This window comes from Lepisosteus platostomus, chromosome 26 (assembly GCF_059453375.1).
Source record: "Lepisosteus platostomus isolate fLepPlt1 chromosome 26, fLepPlt1.hap1, whole genome shotgun sequence".
Classification (NCBI taxonomy): domain Eukaryota; kingdom Metazoa; phylum Chordata; class Actinopteri; order Semionotiformes; family Lepisosteidae; genus Lepisosteus; species Lepisosteus platostomus.
This window is the reverse complement of record NC_142636.1, coordinates 10,736,992-10,750,145: the sequence shown is the minus strand read 5'-3', so window position 1 is coordinate 10,750,145 and position 13,154 is coordinate 10,736,992. Positions and strand designations below refer to the sequence as shown.

Genomic DNA, 13,154 nt, shown 5'->3' with positions numbered 1-13,154 from the left:
ATACAGGGCGAGACAGACAGAGGGAGAGGGACACAGAGAGAGAGGGAGACAGTGGGAGAGAGAGATACAAGGCGACACAAACAGAGGGAGAGGGACACAGAGAGAGAGAGAGAGACAGAGGGAGAGGGACACAGAGAGAGATACAGGGCAAGACAGACAGAGGGAGAGGGACAGAGAGAGAGAGACAGACAGAGGGAGAGGGACACAGAGAGAGATACAGGGCGAGACAGACAGAGGGAGAGGGACACAGAGAGAGAGGGAGACAGTGGGAGAGAGAGATACAGGGCGAGACAGACAGAGGGAGAGGGACACAGAGAGAGAGGGAGACAGTGGGAGAGAGAGATACAAGGCGACACAAACAGAGGGAGAGGGACACAGAGAGAGAGAGAGAGACAGAGGGAGAGGGACACAGAGAGAGATACAGGGCAAGACAGACAGAGGGAGAGGGACAGAGAGAGAGAGACAGACAGAGGGAGAGGGACACAGAGAGAGATACAGGGCAAGACAGACAGAGAGAGAGAGACAGACAGAGGGAGAGGGACACAGAGAGAGATACAGGGCGAGACAGACAGAGGGAGGGGGACACAGGGAGAGCAAGATGGGGACAAGGGGAGAGAGAGGCAGAGACGGGCAGGGAAAATGAATATGTTCAAAGTGTGAATTAAAGTGTTATCTACCCACCTTGATAATCAATTAAACTGCTGTAAAGGAAAAAAGGCCGACAGTTATCTAGGCAGTCACTAGGCTGGAGAGCTAGGTACTAGTTAAGCTGTTACTCACACTAGCTGATACACAGTGGGTGAGTTACACACCTGCTTGTACAATCTCTTGTGTTAAATCGACAAGCAGTCCAGCACAGTTAATTAGGTAGTTATGCAAGTGGTCAGTCAGGTGGGCAGATGCCTTCCCTGGCGCTCTTCCTCGCGCAGTGAGGAAGACTCCCATCAAAACCGGCCTGTTCGGCCGTCCGGAACGGAGGGGTGGGGGAGTGACGTCTGCCCCTGCACTAATCCCCTCGGCTCAGCGCACAGCCCAGAGATCCAACCACAGCCAGACACGAGGATTAGACAGGGCAGGTGAGGTAGGGGGAGAGTCTGGTGAGAGAGAGACAGGGAGCGACAGAGAGACAGGAGCAGAGACGGGAGAGAGGGGAGAGCAGAGGGGATGGGAGACAGGCCTGGCCCTGACAAAGTACAGACACAGTGACCACAGCCTGGACATAGAAACTGAAAATAATAATAATCATAATAATACATTATCATGTACTACTTCATATTATTATTAATAATAATCTCCTGTCCCAGCCTGAGGAACAGTGAGCCTGTCTCTCAATAATAATAATACAGTGTGTGATCTCCTGTCCCAGCCTGAGGAACAGACAGTGAGCCTGTCTCTCAATAATAATAATACAGTGTGTGATCTCCTGTCCCAGCCTGGGGAACAGACAATGAGCCCGTCTCTCAATAATAATAATACAGTGTGTGATCTCCTGTCACAGCCTGAGGAACAGACAGTGAGCCTGTCTCTCAATAATAATAATACAGTGTGTGATCTCCTGTCCCAGCCTGAGGAACAGACAGTGAGCCTGTCTCTCAATAATAATAATAGTGTGTGATCTCCTGTCATAGCCTGAGGAACAGACAGTGAGCCTGTCTCTCAATAATAATAATATGGTGTGTGATCTCCTGTCCCAGCCTGAGGAACAGACAGTGAGCCTGTCTCTCAATAATAATAATCCAGTGTGTGATCTCCTGTCCCAGCCTGAGGAACAGACAGTGAGCCTGTCTCTCAATAATAATAATATGGTGTGTGATCTCCTGTCCCAGCCTGGGGAACAGTGAGCCTGTTTCTCAACAATTTTTATATTAAGAATGTAAATGTGAAATACTATGTACAAAGGGAGCAAAGGGAGAGCATGGAGTTAAAATCTGGTGGAATTCTGTCATGATCTTCACAGGTTTAGTCACAAAGTGAACCACTGTGATGAGAGGAACGCTGTGAGGAACTGCCACCTACTGGCTAAACAGACCAAAGCAGAGTCCCTCCCTCTGCAAGACAAATCACAGCGTTTTACTGGCATGACTGTCTGTTTCCCTTTCTCTCCACTATGCTGTGACTGCCTGTCTCCCTCTCTCCACTGCACTGTGACTGCCTGTCTCTCTCCCCACTGCACTGTGACTGCCTGTCTCTCTCCCCAGTGCACTGTGACCGTCTGTCTCCCTTTCTCTCCACTGCACTGTGACTGCCTGTCTCCCTCTCCCCACTGTGCTGTGACTGCCTGTCTCCCTCTCTCTCCACTGCTCTGTGACTACCTGTCTCCCTCTCTCCCCACTGCACTGTGACTGCCTGTCTCTCTCCCTCTGGTCTCAACAGACAGGTTTCAGTGACAAGACCCTGACTCATGTGTCCCTACAGTGCCCTCTAGCGCTCCTCTGCAGCCACTGCGGCAACACCAGCAGGTACTTGCATGGAGCCCATCGCGCCGTTAGCGACCCGTGGGAGATGGGCTGGGATCATTGCGGTGGGCAGACTCACCCATACAGGTAGGAAACAGCTGAGCCCACACAAATAATAATTAATTATACTAATTGCTTACACTTAATTGCTTACACTTATATAGCGCTTTTCTGGACACTCCACTCAAAGCGCTTTACAGGTAATGGGGATCCCCTCCACCAGCTCCAGTGTGCAGCCCCACCTGGATGATGCGATGGCAGCTATAGTGCACCAGTCCTCTCCCCTTCTCCCTGCACAGCAGCTCTCAGTGGGGAGGAGAGCAGAGTGATGGAGCCAGTTCAGAGAGGGGGATTATTAGGAGGCCATGACTGGTAAAGGCCAGGGGGAAATTTGGCCAGGACACCGGGGTTACACCCCTACGCTTTTCCAGAAACACCCTGGGATTTGTCAGGACCTCGGTTTTACGTCTCATCCGAAGGACAGCGCCTGTCCCCGTCACTATACTGGGGCATTAGGACCCACATGGACCGCAGGGTGAGCGCCCCCTGCTGGCCCCACAAACACCTCTTCCAGCAGCAGCCTTAGTTTTTCCCAGGAGTCTCCCATCCAGGTACTGACCAGGCTCACACTGGTGGGCTTCAGAGGGCTGCTGGTTGTGAGTTGCAGAGTGACATGGCTGCTGGCCATTACCTGTGCCCTGTGAAACCCTTGGATTAATTATCACCCATCTGGACAGCAACACCAGCATTTTATCCATGAATCCATTCAAATTCCAACAGCTCCGCCTTTAAAGCAAAAGTACTGTAATTTAGGGGAAAAAAAAAGATTAAAACGCTGCAGCTCAAATGGACTCCAGGGGCACATTATGGCCAAAAAAGTTAATTACAGGCTGGATTAGGCGCTAGGTGCCGTTATATCAGGCGAAGGAGCGCGCCTGCACCACCAGAGGGCGCAACCGTTCCTTTTTTTTTTTGCTAGGCATCAGTTTCATCGTTTAAAAACACCCACTTCCCAGACAGAAGGCAAGACAGCGCATTATCCTACATTCCAGGACTTCATTTTCTCTTAAACAATGTTGCATGGTCATGGATAACGGCAAACTTTTACTTATATTAATTATTGTTAATAAAAGTCCACAGCCACTCTGCACAACCCCGTGTTAAGGTTACGTGTCCGAACAGCTCAGACCTCAGCATCTCGCACTTCCAAGAAAACACAAGTTGTCTTCCACCTGCAGAGAATCTACGTGTTGGGGTCAGCCTGCAGTAAAGGAAACCTTCAGTTACCCCTGGGGCAGACCCTGGGTAGTAGCAGGGTACGAATCGCAGAGCTGAGGTGACCCCCTCAGACAAGGCCCTTGGGTACCCAGGCTGGGGGAGGGGGGGGGCTGGCCTCAGACAGGTCCAGGCATCTTCCTCAGACACTCAACACACAATTTGTGGGTTCACTGCTCAGTTAAGGGGAAGGCACTCATTGTAAAATTATTCCATTCTGCGCTACACCCCACCACTGCACCAGCGCAGGAGAGACCCCCATCCCCTGCAACATGCACACAGACTGTAGGAGCCCTGGCCAGACACAGGGGGCGCTGTTCTCCTCCTCTGACACCTGCACTGTCAGGACAACAGCTCCTCTTCCTCTGTGACCTGACCCAGACTGGACCAGCGATCTCTGGACTGTGGGGTTACAGTGTGACCCAGACTGGACCAGCGATCTCTGGACTGTAGGGTTACAGTGTGACCCAGACTGGACCGGCGATCTCTGGACTGTAGGGTTACAGTGTGTCCCAGACTGGACCGGTGATCTCTGGACTGTAGGGTTACAGTGTGACCCAGACTGGACCAGCGATCTCTGGACTGTAGGGTTACAGTGTGACCCAGACTGGACCGGCAATCTCTGGACTGTAGGGTTACAGTGTGTCCCAGACTGGACCGGTGATCTCTGGACTGTAGGGTTACAGTGTGTCCCAGACTGGACCGGTGATCTCTGGACTGTAGGGTTACAGTGTGACCCAGACTGGACCAGTGATCTCTGGACTGTGGGGTTACAGTGTGACCCGGCCCAGACTGGACCAGTGATCTCTGGACTGTAGGGTTACAGTGTGACCCAGACTGGACCAGTGATCTCTGGACTGTAGGGTTACAGTGTGACCCAGACTGGACCAGTGATCTCTGGACTGTGGGGTTACAGTGTGACCCGGCCCAGACTGGACCAGTGATCTCTGGACTGTAGGGTTACAGTGTGACCCAGACTGGACCAGTGATCTCTGGACTGTAGGGTTACAGTGTGACCCAGACTGGACCAGTGATCTCTGGACTGTAGGGTTACAGTGTGACCCAGAACAGACTGGATGCCCCAGGGAAGATTTCAGCCCAGCACCTGCAAGGTCAGGACAGTGCTGGCCAGAGGACCTGAATCTACAGCCACTGATCACAGAACGAGTCGCCTACAAACAACACCAAGCAATCTAAGACTTTTAATAATAATCAGAACAACAGATACTGGAGGGAAAATAAAAACACAAAGAAATCTAAAACAGCCTTTTTGCGGATAAATGGACGTCCTCCGGCCAGAGGTTCCTCTGCCGAAAACTGGAGCACGATATCAGCAGAGTCTTTGTCCCAGTCTCTCTCTCGCTTGACCCACAGAACTCCAGCGCTCCCAGTCTGTCCAATCCGCCTGGCTCGCCTGGGCTCTGTGGTCACGGTGCCCAGTTGTCCTCTACATTTGGCAGAATGTTCAGTTCTGGACTGCCTCCGTGTGCCAGTGCCCTCAGTCAGCGTGTCTGTCTGTCTGTCCGTCTGTGCCAGTGCCCTCAGTCAGCATGTCCGTCTGTGCCAGTGCCCTCAGTCAGCATGTCCGTCTGTCCGTCCGTCCGTCTGTGCCAGTGCCTTCAGTCAGCGTGTCTGTCTGTCTGTCTGCCTGTGCCAGTGCCCTCAGTCAGCATGTCTGTCCGTCTGTCTGCCTGTGCCAGTGCCCTCAGTCAGCGTGTCTGTCCGTCTGTCTGCCTGTGCCAGTGCCCTCAGTCAGCATGTCTGTCCGTCTGTCTGTCTGTGCCAGTGCCCTCAGTCAGCATGTCTGTCCGTCTGTCTGTGCCAGTGCCCTCAGTCAGCGCGTCAGAGAGTCAGCCCATATGCGTCTGTCCGTGCCCGTCAGTCAGCCTATCCAGCGGTCAGTCTGTAGTGGTCATCCGAGTCAGCGGTCAGTCAGTGTCAGCGTGGGTCTGTCCCAGCGGGGCACTTGTGGTCACTCAGTGCCATCGGGGTCAGCCTGGGCCATGTACGCGTCCAGTTCTGCATCCAGGTGGCCCTTGGTCTTGGACATGTAGGCGTCCAGCTGATTGTCCAGCTGCTCCCGGGTCACGGCTGGCCGGCTGACCCCTCGGCCCCGGCCTCTGCCCCGGCCACGCCCTCGGCCCCCGAATCCGCCCCTCCCGCGCAGAGCCACACCGCCGCGGCCTGGAGAGAGAGGGGGGGCGTCAGGCAGGCGGACTCCCAGGCGCCAGACATGCACACAGGGGCCACCCCCACAGATTCTCAGAACCCCACATCCCCTCCCCGTGTCCCCACTTTCACTGCACCCCAATCCCATTCAGAGCCCCACTCTCACTGCACCCCCACTGTCACTGTACCCCCACTCTCCCAGATCCACAGTGTCACCCCACCCCCCCCACTGCACCCTCACTGTCACTGTACCCCCACTCTCCCAGATCCACAGTGTCACCCCACCCCCCCCACTGCACCCTCACTGTCACTGTACCCCCACTCTCCCAGATCCACAGTGTCACCCCACCCCCCCCCACTGCACCCTCACTGTCACTGTACCCCCACTCTCCCAGATCCACAGTGTCACCCCCCCCACTGCACCCCCACTGTCACTGTACCCCCACTCTCCCAGATCCACAGTGTCACCCCCCCCCACTGCACCCTCACTGTCACTGTACCCCCACTCTCCCAGATCCACAGTGTCACCCCCCCCCCACTGCACCCTCACTGTCACTGTACCCCCACTCTCCCAGATCCACAGTGTCACCCCACCCCCCCCACTGCACCCTCACTGTCACTGTACCCCCACTCTCCCAGATCCACAGTGTCACCCCCCCCCCACTGCACCCTCACTGTCACTGTACCCCCACTCTCCCAGATCCACAGTGTCACCCCACCCCCCCCACTGCACCCCCACTGTCACTGTACCCCCACTCTCCCAGATCCACAGTGTCACCCCCCCCCCACTGCACCCCCACTGTCACTGTACCCCCACTCTCCCAGATCCACAGTGTCACCCCCCCCCACTGCACCCTCACTGTCACTGTACCCCCACTCTCCCAGATCCACAGTGTCACCCCCCCCCCACTGCACCCTCACTGTCACTGTACCCCCACTCTCCCAGATCCACAGTGTCACCCCCCCCCCACTGCACCCTCACTGTCACTGTACCCCCACTCTCCCAGATCCACAGTGTCACCCCCCCCCACTGCACCCTCACTGTCACTGTACCCCCACTCTCCCAGATCCACAGTGTCACCCCCCCCCACTGCACCCCCACTCTCCCAGATCCACAGTGTCACCCCACCCCCCCCACTGCACCCTCACTGTCACTGTACCCCCACTCTCCCAGATCCACAGTGTCACCCCACCCCCCCCACTGCACCCTCACTGTCACTGTACCCCCACTCTCCCAGATCCACAGTGTCACCCCCCCCCCCACTGTACCCCCACTCTCACCTCTGCCGCTCATGGGGGCTCGGCCTGGCCCGGCTCCTCGGCCCAGCATGGCGCCCCGCTGCCTCAGGCCTCTCTTCAGCCCCAGCCGGGGGGGACCCCCTCTCCCCCTCATCTGCCCCAGGCCTGCAGAGAGAACGGGGTCAGAGCCGCGCCGGGCAGGTGGCGCTCCTCACCCCCCCCCACCGAGGCGCCCCACTCACCTCTGAGAGACATGGCACCCCGCATGGGGCCTCCGCGCCCCCCCCGGCCCCGCATCACGCCCCGCGGGGACCCGCGCAGCCCCCCCATGGGGAAGCCCCGGCCCCCCGGCGCCCCGCGCATCAGGGAGCCCAGCGGGCGGCCCAGGCGGGCCTGGATGTTGCTCTTGCCCAGCCTCTGCTTCAGGCTCTGCGGGGACACGCGGCAACACGGGGGGTTAATCCAGCAGAGCAGAGCCACGGAGCCAGTTCGGAGACAGGGACCAGCAGGAGGCCGTGACTGGTACGGGCCAGGGGGATCTGGCCAGGACACCGGGGTAACACCCCAACTCTGGGATTTTTAATGAGTCAGGATCTGTCTCGCTCAAAGGACAGTGTCTTTACTACAGTATAGTGTCCCTGTCTCTATACTGGGGCATTAGGACCCACACAGAGAGACTCCTTGATACCTCTTCCAGCAGCAGCCTTAGCTTTCCCAGGAGTCTCCCATCCAGGTACACTGGCCAGGCTCACACTGCTGGGCTCCAGTGGGCTGACAGCTGTGAGCTGCAGGGCCCAGTGGTGAAGACACAGGGCTGTTACACCAGGGGGACAGCTGGGCCAGTGGTGAAGACACAGGGCTGTTACACCAGGGGGACAGCTGGCCCAGTGGTGAAGACACAGGGCTGTTACACCAGGGGGACAGCTGGCCCAGTGGTGAAGACACAGGGCTGTTACACCAGGAGGACAGCTGGCCCAGTGGTGAACACAGGGCTGTTACACCAGGGGGACAGCTGGCCCAGTGGTGAAGACACAGGGCTGTTACACCAGGAGGACAGCTGGCCCAGTGGTGAAGACACAGGGCTGTTACACCAGGGGGACAGCTGGTCCAGTGGTGAAGACACAGGGCTGTTACACCAGGAGGACAGCTGGCCCAGTGGTGAAGACACAGGGCTGTTACACCAGGGGGACAGCTGGCCCAGTGGTGAAGACACAGTGCTGTTACACCAGGGGGACAGCTGGCCCAGTGGTGAAGACACAGGGCTGTTACACCAGGGGGACAGCTGGTCCAGTGGTGAAGACACAGGGCTGTTACACCAGGAGGACAGCTGGTCCAGTGGTGAACACAGGGCTGTTACACCAGGAGGACAGCTGGTCCAGTGGTGAACACAGGGCTGTTACACCAGGAGGACAGCCGGTCCAGTGGTGAAGACACAGGGCTGTTACACCAGGGGGACAGCTGGGCCAGTGGTGAAGACACAGGGCTGTTACACCAGGGGGACAGCTGGCCCAGTGGTCCGCGGCGGGCGGGCTCACCTGCTTGAGCTGCAGCGCGGCCTGCACCGAGGGCCGGTGCTCCATCTGCTGCGCCAGGCGGCGGTTGCGGGCGCTGGCGGTGTGCTGCTGCTGCAGGGTGGCGCGGACACTCACCGGCGACGGCGGCTTGTTCTTCAGCATGTTAGTGAAGCTTGGAGAGGAGGAAGAGAGACGGGGGGAAGGAGGGAGGAGGGGTGGGAGGATGGGGGAGGAGGAGGAGGAGGGGGGGGGGGGTTTCAAAGCACATCTTTTAACACGGCACGCACCCAAACCAGCTGCACGTCAGGCTCTGCTGGCGCTGACACTGCCAGGGGGCTCCCCTCCCAGCCTGAAGCCCCCGGTGTCTCCCCAAAACACCTTCCGCTCGCCAAGCGGTTCACAGCCTCCTGCCCCTCCAGCGCGAGAGCTCTCTGAGAGAGCGTGGGCATGAGCAGCAGGACAGGAGCAGCACAGGGACACAGGGACACAGGGACACAGGGACACAGGGACACAGGGACACAGGGACACAGGGACACAGGGACACAGGGACACAGGGACACAGGGAGAGCTCTCTGAGAGAACGTGGGCATGAGCAGCACAGAGACACAAGACACAGTGAGACAGAGACACAGGGACACAGGGACACAGGGACACAGGGAGACAGGGAGACAGGGAGACAGGGAGACAGGGAGACAGGGAGACAGGGAGACAGGGAGACAGGGACACAGTGAGACAGGGACACAGTGAGACAGGGACACAGTGAGACAGGGACACAGTGAGACAGGGACACGGAGCCGCAGTGAGAGCCATGAGGGGGAAAGTGGATTCCGAAAGCAACAGAATACAGTTGTGCAGAATACCTCACACACACACAACCCAAGACACCCCCTGATCCGTGAACCCCATGTCTTCCGCTGCGCCGGTGTTGGGGACACCTCTCCAGAGTGCGCCAGGAGCTTGCTCGCCCCAGCTAGCGGGAGAGGGGGTGCCGTGATGGCACAGCCCGTTTGAAGATCCGGGAGGCTCACGAAACAGCAGGCCGGCTCACCCCCGACTCCGACCTCCGCCGGCGGCGCGGTTCGCTGGGCTGCTGCTCTTCCTCTGATCCGCGGTGGCCTTGCCCCAGCGGTAAGGTCCTGCCTCTAGGATACCGAACTGCCAGCCCACCCCCCTTGGCCCCGTGAGGGGGGTGGCGTCACGCCAGGCCCACAGGCAGCCTGGGACGAGCGCGGAGCCTTCCCATCACGCACCCTGGCACCGGCTGAGCGTGTAGACAGAGTGGGAGGAGGGGGTGTCCACTCCTGACTCGCGACACAGACACCATCGCACAGAGAGAGAGAGAGAGAGACGCAGACAGCGCAGCGAGCCAAGACAGCGCCTCTTACAGGCCCCCCACCCCGCCCCCACAGCAGGGGGCGACAGCGAGGGAAGGGGGGGCCCCGGGCTGTGGCGGCCATCCGGGCACCCCGCCTCTTACAGCCCAGACCGCGCCACCCCGAGCGTCCGAGGCAGGGGAGGGTGGGGGGTGGGAGTGGCCACGTCTGGACTAGGACTGGGCGCCCGGGTTCGAACAGGACGCAGGCAGCGGAGCGAGAGAGAGGAGGAGGAGGAGGAGGAAGAGGAGAGCAGGACAGCAGGGCAGGGAGCAAGACTGGGGAGGAGGCTGGGGCAGCTGTGGGCAGGTTGTGCCCAGCAGGGCGTAGACAGGCATGCACCACGCCGATCTGCCGGTACCGACTCTCGCACCCCGCCATCGCGCTGCTGGCCGGGGGCGGCGGGGGGGTTCATCTCTCTCAGCCAGGCCAGGGGCTCCCCTCCGCCCCGCCTGCTACACCTCTGTCCAAACAGCAGCCATACTGCTCCCAAAAACAGCTCGGCAGGGGGCTACCCTCGGTGACCGCTGGTTAAACTGCCAGGGCAGGGGCGCCCCGTTTCTAAAGAGGACGGTCTCTCGTATTACAGGGGCTCATCCTGGATCCCAGCTGTGATCTCTGGGGTCTTGGGGCTCATCCTGGACTGTACCCTCCGACATTGATCTCTGGGGTATAGGGGCTGGTACGGGAGTGGGACCCTAGTTGTGAACTCTGGAGTGTAGGGGACAGTTCTCGACTGGTACCCCAGTTGCGATCTCTAGCCTGGATGGACCCCATTCCAAACCGGGACACTCCCATTCCCTTCATTCGAATCAGAATCGGCAAGCATGCAAAAGCCCACACTCCTCTCCTCCAGCTGCTGTCCCATGAAGAAGGTCCAGCTCCGCCCCTGACAGTGGAACAGGGGACAGTGGAAGGGGTCCAGACAGCCTCCGCTCTCTGTAAGAGTGTGGGTAAGCAAGTCTGCTCTGGTGTCTCTGAGAGCAGTATGACGCAGGACGGGGTGTAGAGAACAGTGCTGGGGTCACACTGCCTGCTGTCCCCCCCCGCAGTTGCTCTGCCTGTATGGGGGAGAGGGGGGGGTCGAGTCTCACCGCTCGTTCAGGGACATCTTGGTGGTGCTTTTCAGCACGACCTTCTGAGAGGAGGGCGCGCTCATTTCTCTTCACGGACTGAGGCCTGCAGAGACAGGAGGGAGGGGAGAGGTTAACACCTGGCAGAAGAACATTACACGCCTGTCATCGCCGCTGCTCTGGGCACAGCCCCAGCCTGAGCCCCAGCAACGAGCAGTCTGATCCACTCCAGGTCTTACAGTGCTGTCAGTCAGACTCCCAGTGCGCAGCAGTCTGATCCACCCCAGGTCTTACAGTGCTGCCAGTCAGACTCCCAGTGCACAGCAGTCTGATCCACTCTAGGTTTTTCAGTGCTACCAGTCAGACTCCCAGTGCACAGCAGTCTGATCCACTCCAGGTCTTACAGTGCTACCAGTCAGACTCCCAGTGCACAGCAGTCTGATCCACCCCAGGTCTTACAGTGCTGTCAGTCAGACTCCCAGTGCACAGCAGTCTGATCCACCCCAGGTCTTACAGTGCTGTCAGTTAGACTCCCAGTGCACAGCAGTCTGATCCACTCTAGGTTTTTCAGTGCTACCAGTCAGACTCCCAGTGCACAGCAGTCTGATCCACCCCAGGTCTTACAGTGCTGCCAGTCAGACTCCCAGTGCACAGCAGTCTGATCCACTCCAGGTTTTTCAGTGCTGTCAGTCAGACTCCCAGTGCACAGCAGTCTGATCCACTCCAGGTTTTACAGTGCTGCCAGTCAGACTCCCAGCGCACAGCAGTCTGATCCACTCCTGGTCTTACAGTGTTGTCAGACTCCCAGTACACAGCAGTCTGATCCATTCAAAGTTTTACAGTGCTGTCAATGAGACAGAAACCCAGGATGGGTGAAACTGCTGTACAATGGGAGCTTGGTCAGTCCGCCTGCAACACCCCAGACTAGGAAAACAGAAGCGCACGCATCACTCCGCAGTCACCCTGCCCAGCAAGAGCTATACACACAGCATCGTCACGCCCCACTACAGCGAGGTTACCGAAAGGCCACAACTCGGATTATAATCTAACTCTGAAACACAAACTCGCAGGTAACAGGTCCAGTCAGGCAGCCCGCCGTCTCTAAAAACGTTCACAACGTCAACATCCCAATCCCTCAAAACATTTTCATGCTCCATGACATATGAGCGAGTGTAAGGCGCTACATAAACTTAACGTATTATTACAAGATCAAACAAAGCACCCACACGGCGTGCTGCTAGCGTTAGAAGCAGCGACGTTATCCGTCCTGGGGACGTTAAACAGCTCTCGGGACCGGAGACTTGCTGTCTTCTACACGAGCAACAAATGACCGTTCTGAAGTTACACAAAAAAAACACGAATTTTAATTAAGATGTCGACTTTATCAGTATGGTTTTGTCTCTGTGGGATGCAGAAAACGTGAACTAAGCACAGAGCTGCTGTAAGTGTTAATTCTACACAATTACACCAATAAACGACTCAGCACTGTTAACTTACTCTCTTGTATCGGCCGGACGTCTGACTTTGGGGTATTTTCTCTCTTTCGTAAGATACGGCGTCTTTTTTCGAAAATAAAATACTTTTTTGTTTTGCCTGAATTGCTTGTCTCTACACGCACTCGCCCCCCAACTCTTAAATTTGATTTTTTTTCTCTTTCTGTCGCACGTACACGCTGCCCTCGCCTCGCCTCCTCCGAGAAAATGGCGACCGACTTCAGACGGGCCAAGATGGAGACTCCGTCCATTTCCGGTCTTAAGTAAATCCAGCCTCTCGAAAGTGCGAACAGTGTTTAAAATCAAGTTCAATCTTTTCTGGTAACAAAACAAACGCTATTTAAAAACAGCAAGAAAATGGAATAGTATAAATCAAACGATATAGTCTCCTTTTGACTCCTTAGTTCTGAATAAAAGGGTTTCTAGGTACTTGGTTAGGAATAAATTGAACTCCGCATCCCACCATGCATCTCGTGTTATTGCGTCACCATGACAGGTTTGTCTATATTTCCTGTCCACCACTTCCGCCGCCTCGCCATTCATTCCACCGTTGTCCGAAAAC

At 57.1% G+C, this 13,154-nt stretch overlaps 1 protein-coding gene across 5 annotated transcripts; it reads right to left on the bottom strand.

The window, feature by feature from the left end:
• Positions 1 to 4,914: 4,914 nt before the first annotated feature.
• Positions 4,915 to 12,837, bottom strand: chtopa (chromatin target of PRMT1a). Of its 5 annotated transcripts, none has more exons than XR_015930694.1 (7): positions 12,597 to 12,837; positions 11,121 to 11,205; positions 8,675 to 8,825; positions 7,382 to 7,568; positions 7,182 to 7,304; positions 5,380 to 5,915; positions 4,915 to 5,246 (listed from the first exon to the last, which is right to left on the bottom strand). XR_015930694.1 is itself a non-coding variant. In XM_088621446.1 (6 exons), the coding sequence occupies exons 2-6, from the start codon at positions 11,183 to 11,185 to the stop codon at positions 5,704 to 5,706; spliced, it is 738 nt and encodes a 245-aa protein (XP_088477572.1). In that variant the 5' UTR covers positions 11,186 to 11,205; positions 12,597 to 12,837; the 3' UTR covers positions 4,915 to 5,703. The 5 variants fall into 5 exon arrangements, 1 of the variants encoding a protein (XP_088477572.1); XR_015930695.1 differs by having other exon boundaries at positions 4,915 to 5,418; positions 5,466 to 5,915; XR_015930696.1 differs by having other exon boundaries at positions 4,915 to 5,367; positions 5,466 to 5,915.
• Positions 12,838 to 13,154: the final 317 nt, after the last annotated feature.

Excerpts from the sequence above, each read along its gene's own strand:
- chtopa (XM_088621446.1), bottom strand. The coding sequence starts at position 11,185 with ATGAGCGCGCCCTCCTCTCAGAAGGTCGTGCTGAAAAGCACCACCAAG. Across the intron at positions 7,305-7,381 it reads GGGTGCCATGTCTCTCAGAG|GCCTGGGGCAGATGAGGGGG; the intron begins GTGAGTGGGGCG and ends TTCTCTCTGCAG. Across the intron at positions 5,916-7,181 it reads AGCCCCCATGAGCGGCAGAG|GCCGCGGCGGTGTGGCTCTG; the intron begins GTGAGAGTGGGG and ends CTCTCTCTCCAG.